The sequence below is a fragment of the Octodon degus genome, unplaced genomic scaffold (genome assembly GCF_000260255.1).
Source record: "Octodon degus isolate 3935 unplaced genomic scaffold, OctDeg1.0 scaffold00100, whole genome shotgun sequence".
In the NCBI taxonomy this organism is placed as follows: domain Eukaryota; kingdom Metazoa; phylum Chordata; class Mammalia; order Rodentia; family Octodontidae; genus Octodon; species Octodon degus.
The window spans coordinates 560,428-570,684 of NW_004524676.1; the positions used below are offsets into that span (position 1 = coordinate 560,428).

The 10,257-nt window shown below is 39.4% G+C and overlaps 1 protein-coding gene across 1 annotated transcript in view; it reads left to right on the top strand.

The window, feature by feature from the left end:
• The window catches only part of Cntn1 (contactin 1), a 410,344-nt gene that overhangs the window by 360,895 nt on the left and 39,192 nt on the right, over window positions 1-10,257 (top strand). The window contains exons 19-21 of the mRNA XM_004638636.2: window positions 1,584-1,654; window positions 2,800-3,034; window positions 5,531-5,634. Coding sequence (XP_004638693.2) covers window positions 1,584-1,654; window positions 2,800-3,034; window positions 5,531-5,634 — 410 coding nt within the window. The remainder of the gene's footprint in view (window positions 1-1,583; window positions 1,655-2,799; window positions 3,035-5,530; window positions 5,635-10,257) is intronic.

Consider the following 10,257-nt stretch of genomic DNA (forward strand, 5'->3'; position numbering starts at 1 on the left):
TAGGGCTAGGGTGGAGGTGAGGGTGAGGGTCAGGGTTAGAGTAGGGCTAGGGTGGAGGTGAGAGTGAGGGTCAGGGTTAGAGTAGGGCTAGGGTGAAGGTGAGGGTGAGGGTCAGGGTTAGAGTAGGGCTAGGGTGGAGGTGAGAGTGAGGGTCAGGGTTAGAGTAGGGCTAGGGTGGAGGTGAGGGTGAGGGTCATGGTTAGAGTAGGGCTAGGGTGAGGTGAGGGTCAGGGTCAGGGTTAGAGTTAGTGCTAGGGTGAGGTGAGGGTCAGGGTCAGGGTTAGAGTTAGGGTTAGAGTGAAGGTGAGGGTCAGGGTCAGGGTTAGAGTAGGGCTTGGGTGGAGGTGAGGGTGAGGGTCAGGGTTAGAGTAGGGCTAGGGTGGAGGTGAGGGTCAGGGTCAGGGTTAGAGTTAGTGCTAAGGTGAGGTGAGGGTTAGGGTCAGGGTTAGAGTTAGTGCTAGGGTGAGGTGAGGGTCAGGGTCAGGGTTAGAGTAGGGCTAGGGTGAAGGTGAGGGTGAGCATGAGGGTTAGGGTTAGGGTAAGTGTGAGCGTGAGGGTGTAGGTGAGGGTGAGGATGAGGGTTAGAGTTAGGGCAAGGATTAGAGTGAAGGTTAGGATGAGGGTGAGTGAGGCTAAGGTTCAGGGTTAGGAGTAGGTAAATTAGTCCAAAATTCCAGCAACACACACATCTGCTCTGAAGGGCTTTCATCAAGGGAGATGAACAAAAGAGAGACCATTAAGCTTGGAAGTTCAAAGCCATTCTGTGATCTTTGAAAGAGTGATTTCAGGAATTGGAAGAAATAGAAACAGATTGTGTGTTGTTACAAAAAACAGGAACAGCCCTGTGTCGGTCGGTGCTCACGCACACTTTAGTGAAGGGAGAGGGGGAGATGGCTTGGGGATTGAGAGGAAGGTGGCAGTGCTGGAAAGTTCTTGGAAGAGAGAGGGCCTGCAGAGCACAAGCTGCCAGCGAGATGGAGACTGAGGGGTGATGGAAGAAGATCGGGAGGAGAGCTGGAGTTATGGACAGGGCGGATACCAGAGGGGACTGAGAAGCCAGGAGTGACAGCACAAGAAACATCATGAGGTGTTTTAGGTTTCTCATGTTTTCTAATATGTGGGGCAACGTTATCCAATGTTAAAGAAAATGTGTAGTACTTATTTGTAAAATGAAGCATGAAAGTGACACAACAGGAAATTGTCAGAAGATTACAGAGTTTAAAGTAAGAGCTATAAAAACTATGCAACAGTTTCCAGCAGAGTACATCTAATATTTCAAAACCATAGCACATGGAAGGGCACCAAAGGAAAAGGTGATGAGGCAGTTTATTTCACTTTCCATTGCTGACAGAAACTGGCACGTTTCCTTTGGAAGCAAATCCATTTTTGTTTTGGCAGCAAAACAAATTATTCCAGCTACTGTGAGCCATTGTTATTCTAATTGAGTGGATCGTGCATGCAGCTTGTTTTTCGTAGGGAAAGAAAACATTCACAGCTTCTGCCATAAATGAAACTGGACCATCAGAACGCAGTACAGAGCCCCTGTTTTTGCCATTGTGCTAATATTTGTTTATTTGTTTCAGCACCAAATGTGGCTCCTTCGGATGTGGGAGGTGGCGGAGGAAGCAACAGAGAGCTGACAATAACGTGGGCGGTAAGCGAACGAGCTGCGCCACTGTAGGTCACCTCCGTACCTAACCTCGAATCTACTTCTTTCCCTAAATACATTGGAAATAAGGGAGACGTCTCTATCCACAGCCTTAAATTATTATCTGTTCTTAAGTACACACTTGATGTCATCTGGCTTGTGGCTTAGTGGGTAGTTCCCGTGCAAAATGCATTGCTAGACTCGAGGCTCTGTTAGCCTAGGACACTAAATAGTCAGCTATGTGGTTCATGAAATGTGGGGTGCTCTTTGAGGTTTGCTGCAAATGATGTGAAAGTGAATGCTTACTTGAGTCCCGAAGTCAGAAAGAGGCCAAAGCCAGATTCCCAAAATGAGTACCAATATTGTCCCTTCCTCCTTTCTTGCATCACCTCTTTTGTGTTCACTTACCACTTTCTTTTTTATTATGATGGAGATGTTCTAGACCAGTAACGGTGAACCTGTTAGAGCTTTCAGTGATAGCGAGCAGCCTGCTGCAGGACAAGGTGCCATTGGTTCACCGCCACTGTTCTAGGCCATTGCATCATTCTCATCCCACTGTCTTTAAGTTGCAGAGAAACCTGCTCACTCAGCCAGTACATACCTATTGCCTGAAGCTCAGCACCAGGTGCAAGGGTTAAAGAGTGAAAGGGAATTGACAGAGACTCTGCCTTCGTACCTCCTGTGTTCTGGTCATTGAATAAGAAAATGAAGCATATAAATAAATAAAATATGTAGTGTTGGATTATGATAGCATCAAAGAGAAATGGCAAGAAAAGGAGGCAGGATTTTGAGTGCTGTGGAAGGAGAAATGGCAGATTCTGTGCACAGTGTAGAAAACATGATCAGGCAAGTAGTCTCAGGAATACAGAGGGGAGATATCTTCTAGGGGCCTGTTTTAGGCAGGGACAAGTAGGCAGGCCCTGCACATGAGTGTCCAGGGTTTTCAAGGATTAGCAGGGATGCCTCATGCTAAATGAGGCCATCACCCAGTGTAGCATGTTCTGCTCTGGCCCTCTAAACCAGCACTAGTGTATGAACTAAGTAGATTTTTTGCAAAGAGCTTGCTTCCATGTGTGTCTTCGTTCTCATCGGGTTCTTCCCCCTGTCATTGGGATCACAGAAACCTGCTTAATAGTTTGACTTCTGGTTAGCCTTTGTCTAGAGAATACCACTACGGCAACAACTTCGGCTACATAGTGGCATTTAAGCCGTTTGATGGAGATGAGTGGAAAAAAGTGACAGTCACCAACCCAGACACTGGCCGCTATGTCCATAAAGATGAAACCATGAGCCCTTCCACTGCTTTCCAAGTCAAAGTTAAAGCCTTCAATAACAAGGGTGACGGACCGTACAGCCTCATAGCTGTCATTTACTCTGCACAAGACGGTAGGTGAAAGGAAGACCTCACCGCCCGCACTGGGGGCTTCTCCGGCAGACATTTAACTTGTTTTCTTTCAGGCTCTCATTGCAAAGATCTTTCTATAGTACATTGCACTTAGCAAATGAGTGTAATTTTGACCCAAACTTATATAGGTCTCTCCTTATAAGTGACGCATTAATTATAAGTATCTTTTCCATCCTTGCAGTCATTGATTGGGGCTTCTGTCCCTTCCCTCCTGAGTTTATAGCCACCAACTCTCCACATTTGATTGGAACTTCAGTATGGCTATGCATTCATGAAGCCTACTACTTAAAAATTCTAAAACATATACATATATAATACAATATATAATATATAATGTATAATATATAATATACAATGTAATATATATATATATGTAATATATATATATATATATATTACTTGGAAAATTGGCCCAAATTTCAGGCTGAAATTTGTGTGATTTTATCATTTATGCTGCTTTTATTTTGCAATAGAGTACTAGAATATTATGAAAGGGAAGAAAGATATAATGACATGAGAAGGGGATCAGAAAGTAATTTTTTCTTAGAAAGAGAAAAAGTTGTCCTATAGGCCACTCAAGAAAACACTAACACCGATAATGGCTCTCTTTGCATTTCTGGAAATTTTAGCCCAACGGATCATGGAGAACTTTGTGTATCTAGGCTAAATGGCCTACACTTTGGGATGAAGCATATTTGAATCAAGCATTATTTTCTGTCATTTCCTGCTTAAGCTAATATGATTTTTCTTAATTATATTCATACTAAAAAATCTCAATATTAGCATCTTTATTCACACTTGTCTTATAAATAATTAACAAGTAGAATGCAAATCCAGATCCCTTTGCCCCTGACCTCTAAACTCATGCTTCACCAAGTTTCTCTTGGCACATGTATGGGAAACGCAAAGGCAGGAGTTTGGAAGTAAAAGCTATGTGAGGTATGTGGCTATTCTCTTAGAGAGAAAGCACCGTACTATATCTGTCGATTTACCCAATTTGAATGACGTTTTACTCGAAATACTGCTATTTCTTGGAACTCAATAGAAATTCTTACCTATGCCCTTCTCTGTCATGAACTTGTTGACTTTCATATTTATTAAAAATGGAATGTGTGTTCAATTCATCTCATGTGTGCTTTTTATACATAAAACCTATTTGATTATGTAAACGTAGATATACTACATGTATCCCATAAGGTCATATTTCATACTTTAGTTATACACAATAAAAATAACTTTAAAATACAAACATGAAAAGCACTCATATGAGCTATTTAGTGCACCAAAACACCTTGAAAGAATAAAAACTGAAATAATAATACATAATAATAGTAAATCTATAATCAAATTCCAGTGGAAGATATCTGGTTATAAATCATATATATATTTTTTTTAATTTTTTTTTTTCAGAACTGGGGATTGAACTCAGGCCCTTGCCAGGCAAGCACTTATTCTACTGAGCCATCTCCCCAGCCCCAAATCTTCTATTCTCTATCGCTGATTTTAATCAAATAGAAAAGTGAATACACCCGTCAGGGCAAAGTTAGAAGTTATTTACCAATTATCTTTTCATCCAGTATGAAACTTTTACTCCTTCATTCTATGCTAATACAATCTTTATGCAAAAGGCGGTGCTTGTCCTCTGCTCTAGGCTTGGCCACTTGTGGGTAATTACATTTCTTGCCTAAGTGTTTCACGACTCTCATAAAACCTGCATGTGCCGAAACTTGCAGAAGTTGTTAATCTTTTCTTCTCCTGCTAAGAAATCAATCACAGTGCTCACTCCATGCGCACCTTGATTTGTTAGGCAACAGTGTTCGTGTGTCAGATGTTTTTTAACATCAAATAGGATTATGGCCTTTGAGTGCAAAACACTAACTACTGATCACCCTGCTTAAAGGTTTCCTGGAGTTCTTTGTGTAATTTTCATCAGGGATGTAAATTACTTTGTTTTTCTCCACAGAGACCTTTTTGATACATATTTGACTTGATGCCCAGTCAGAAGATTAGACATATAAAAGCTTTTCTGAGCCCAAGAAACAGTGGATGTCAAAACTTGTTTCAAAGGCTCTTAAAACAATTTTTAAGACCTTAGCTTAAATAAAAGTTGGAAGTCTTATTAAATATTGTATACATCTTTAGTTCATCTGAGCAGCGAGTAAGAGAAAATTAATTATTATGAGCACTTTTCTAGAATACAAAATCTCTTATTTTGGTAAGGCAGAAATGCTAAATTAAATGCCATTACTTTACACCATGAAGCTTGCCGTATTTGGTAAGCGTGCATTTGTGTGTATAGGTCTATAGTAACGTTCATGAATCTGAACGCTTCATGTTTTGCCATGAAAAAAGGACCATTAATAAAAACAAGGAAGATAAGATTTCTGAACTTATTTTCTTTTGCAAGTATTGCATTATGGTTCTAATTTATCATTCAAATTTCTTTATATAAAGCTAATGTTTTTATCAAATTTTAGCCCCAAATGAAGCCCCCACAGATGTCGGTGTCAAAGTGCTGTCATCTTCTGAGATATCAGTTCATTGGAAGCATGTTGTAGAAAAAATAGTGGAAAGCTACCAGGTATGTTCAAATTTTATTAAGTCAAATACATGGTCATAAATATATGATGATATGTTTCATTTTGGATTTACTGTATCTTTTGGTTGATACGACGGCTAACATTTTTTGTGTTTAGCGTTTTGAGCATTTATAAGATAATTGTTAAGAGTAAAGCAGATATTATTCTGATACCATTATTATCTATTGTGTACATATATTGAATTATGATACACTTCATGTGGATGTATGACATATTCTCTCTCCACTTCAAAGAAAAAGGTCACACAGAAGTTCCCTAGTTTCCCATCTTGGTAGGGTATAAAGAGAAGTATCTGCTAGCAAACAATTGGTCCAAATATAAACTAAGGAAATGACACTCATAGCCAAACTGTTTCAAGGAGGGCTTTCTTATCAAATGCTGGTGAATGCAGTGGCTTTTTGGAAAGCATTTTGTCAATTTCATCCGCTGCCTTAAAAAGCTCATGTTACCTCATTTACTCTTCTACTTCTGAAGCTTCCTTTGTAAGAGACCCGGAGACCCTAACATAGCAATGTGTCTCAGAATCTTTTCTCTGACTCCAAAAATCAAAATGTACCAAGCACAACTTCTCCTGAGCTGAACCTTGGGGCCCCACGAGGAATTAGCCAGGGAGAAAGCAGCAGAGCTAACTTCTTCTTACCTTCTTAGTCAAAGGAAGTAAGAACTAGAAAACAGAAACTAGAAAGACAGCCGGGGTCCTTAATGCAATAACATGAACACAGTCCAGAAGTGCTTATCTATGAAAGTGAAAAGCCCAAGAAAATGGTATCACCTGCCCCTTACAGATGAACAAATAAATGCCAACAAAAACATGACAACTCTTTGCAGTTGTCATAATGAAGGAGGAAGAGCAGTATCTGGAACCATGGGTTTCTGAATCAAAGTTCTGGGCTTGGGACACAGCACGGGCTTCCTTTCTTTTTGCCAGCGGTGGGCAGGCAGTGCTGTCCTGGAGCACCACGCAGCCAGCTCCGACTCTTGGTTCTTCTGTGACCCTTTCCATCTGCCCCTGGAAGACTAGTTCCACGAGGGCAGGATTTGGTTTGGTATGTTCTCAGTGCTAAGAACATTGTTGGGCAATAAAGTTCTGTGTGTCAAGTGTCTTCTGATATGAAGAACAAAGTGAGACCAAATAAAGCAGTGAAGTTTGTCTCCTGTTTCGGAGACCAGGCACAAAAGAAGCCTGTTTGCTGGGTGGAAACACATAGAGCAGCAGGAATTTATTGTTCTTGTTTTAGCCACCATAATTCATGATTTGGTTTGATCTGACAGCAACCATGCATAATCTCCTGAATTTACAATAAAAACAGTGGATTCCAGGAGACTTGGAATAAAGGAGCAGACTGGAAGAGCTCAATATTCATAAGCCACTAGCCTGACAATCACATTGCAGCAAGCAGAAAGGAAGTGGAAAAGAGTGAAAGATTCATTGGACCTTCCAAGGTCTTGAAGTACATCTGAGGTGTCATTGGGAGAAGATGTCAATATTCAGTGCTTGAAAAGTCATAATTTGGACCACAGGATATTTTTATAAATTTCATTTCTACTACATGAAAAATAAAAAGTCTAATTTATATAGTCCATCTCATTGAGTTAGTTGTACATTTTTTGCTGTATTAAAAACATGGTACAGAATTACCATGTTTTTTACTATCTTAAGCTATGCTAAGGATTATACACTGTTTATATGTTCCAATCAGTGCAGTATTATACAAAACGATCTGAGATATGAAGCTGTGTGGTGGTATCAAAGATTTCAATAGTAATCAGAATATAAGTTTTCTGAGGGGCAAGGGAACTTTGTGATTCAGAATTCTCAAACAGTGAAAGGTAATCTTTAGCAAATAGATTTTCTGAAATGACCATTTGTAGAAAAATCTTGGTTGCTATGGAGGAATTTGGTTTCACAGATTATTTAAATTTATGAAGCTATATTAAGTAGAAAGTTATGAACTTAGTTGCTGAACGGAAATGGTCTATGTCTCAGCTCTCTCACTTAGGAACTCTGTGGAAAATACTTGAGTTTTATTGATTTCCTCTCCTATAAAACTGAATCACTGCTGCCTCGTAGGATTTCAGCAGCCCTCAGCTCAGGAACTGAATCCCACGATTCTGGTCACAAGCCAGAGTAGGCAAGAACCAAATCAAATTCAGTTGTTAGAGTTGAGGTTGACTTCATGGGGATATTTGATTTGGTTCTCATGCAGTTCAGTTTAATGTCAGAATCATGGAAAGAAGTTCGTGGCTATATTGCAAGAAATTTAAGCTTTTAGGGATTCTATGTCCTTAAGCATTTAAGAAGGACAAGGAGGACAGTGGGAGCTGTGCTTGCATTTGTGATGAGGAAGAATGATAGCATCTGTTGAATCTTTATTGTGCTAAGTAATTAAGCATACTGTACAGAATTCATGCAACCCCAACACATACATTAATGTGTTTTGTCTGACAAGAAAACTATGTTGCATGTGTTGCCACACTGGACTAGAGACTTACTTATGTACATTTGTCTGAGTAGTAATTTCATAAACGGGCTTTAATCTAGGTCCTGCCTTTCCAGAGACTTGGTGATACTAGAATACTAGATGTATATGATACAATTACTCTTTCCATTCATGTTTTTAAAAATCCTTTTAAAACTTTCACATACAGCCTTCAAAGAGTTATCAGGAAAATTTAAAGAGAGGAAAATCCCTATCATTTATTTCTCCCATAAAAATGTACCTGTGAATGCACAGGGCCAATTTTGACTGACTATCGCATGGTTGCTGTTTGGGTTGTAAAATATGAGGACAAGCAAGTGGATCAATGAGAAAGGTGGTTGTGAAAACCAAATTCCTCTCTGTACTTCCCAAGAAAATGTACAGTGCCTGTGAGCTATGCAGGCACACAAAAAGGCAGCACATTAAAATATAAAGGTGGGAAAGTCCTGAGGCCTACTTGATTAATTTCATCTCCAGTTTAATTTCTGATATTTCAAATGATCATTGCAGGCATTGGGTGTAACAATACTGTTCTCTTCCTTTATAGCTTTACACGGTTCTCTCAGTAGAAAGTTTAATGTTTATACATTTTGTTCATCTTGCTAGTTACAGAGTTCCCACTTTCACTCTTAATACCCAGTGAGGTTTTCTGCCAGGTAGGGGAGGCCACAAGAACACAAGCCCTTCTTTTCAAAAGCATTTTAGGAACTTTGGGCTCCTGTCCAAGAATCCACAAAAGACTTAATTTGCTCACCCAGCAGGTGAAACATTCACTTAATACATTTAATGAAGCTAAGCAAAATAGGCTATCAGAAATAATGCAGCAAAAGCTCTTAGCAGCTGAGTTGGACATTGATACACATGACTTATTGCATAATCAACAAGATTTAGTGTAGAATCAACATAAAAGCCTACCAATCCTAAAGAAGCCATACAAATGTTCTTACAGGGTAAATTATTATGGTGGGCATAAACCAATACTTAGAAATTGGTTCATTTTTTTTTTATTTTGAAGAAGACATCTATCCATATCTCCCCATAGCAAAGCCTTACACCAAGGTGGCTTTTTATTATTTGTTTGTTTTAAATATGATCCTGAAGAGCAGGTAGTTGGAAAGTACGAAGTAAACAGGAAAAGGCAGAGCTCAGTTACAAAGATGCTTTGTCTTAGTAGCTGCTGCTGTGGACCAGTAAGACGCTGTGCCTTGCAGTCTGCTCGAACGTGACAAATGTGACTCAGCCCTGCACTGCCAGGGTGAGAAGGGGAACCATTCATCACTGTGTTCCCAATGCATAAGGGTGACCCCTGGTGCAGAGTCTACCCTCACTCTTTTAGAGCCTGCTAAGGCAGGCTTACACTGTAGTGAAAGAGGGCTCTGTGTGTGTGTGTGTGTGTGTGTGTGTGTGTGTGTGTGTGTGTGTGTGTGTTGTTAGAGGCTCTGGCCAATGGGAAATGCTGTCTTTTATTTGTAAGATTTCTGAATCTTTTTTAAAATTGGTAGATCTCTGTGTTGGTGACCAACCGGAAAGGGGACATTGAGTTCCTCTCAGGAAGTGTACAAAAGCAGATTTTGAATGATTTATATTATTGCTATGAAAACCATAGAAGGTACTGATATTTGCATTAGTCTGGGATCTGGATATTTAAAGTTCTCATTTATATTTATAGACTAAGCTTCTTTGGTATATGTCTAATTCTTTTCACATAAATACCACATTTAGATTTTTTCTTAAAGATTGTATTAAATCTTTAGTAGAAGATTACTCAGGTCAGGGATTTTTTTTGGGGGGAATGGTAAAATTTCTAATTTAAAGAAGAGAGTTTGGTAATTTGATGTAAATATTTATAGAAGTAGCACATAAAAAAAGGAATAGATCTAGTTTTCCAGCCTATTGCTCCTTATCTACACACTCCATAATTGGTAGCATACCGTTACTGTACTCTGATAATCATTGAAGAAAATGAGGTAAAAGGACCACTTATAAAATTTTTAAATTTTCCTGGGAATGGTTATAACTGTTCTCTTTGTATAAAAGTGGTGCTTTTGTTGCTCAGAATTTTGTAGTAAGTGTAATTATTCTTTTGAAAACAGGAAGTATTTTGTTGAGTTTTATTTTCTTAAT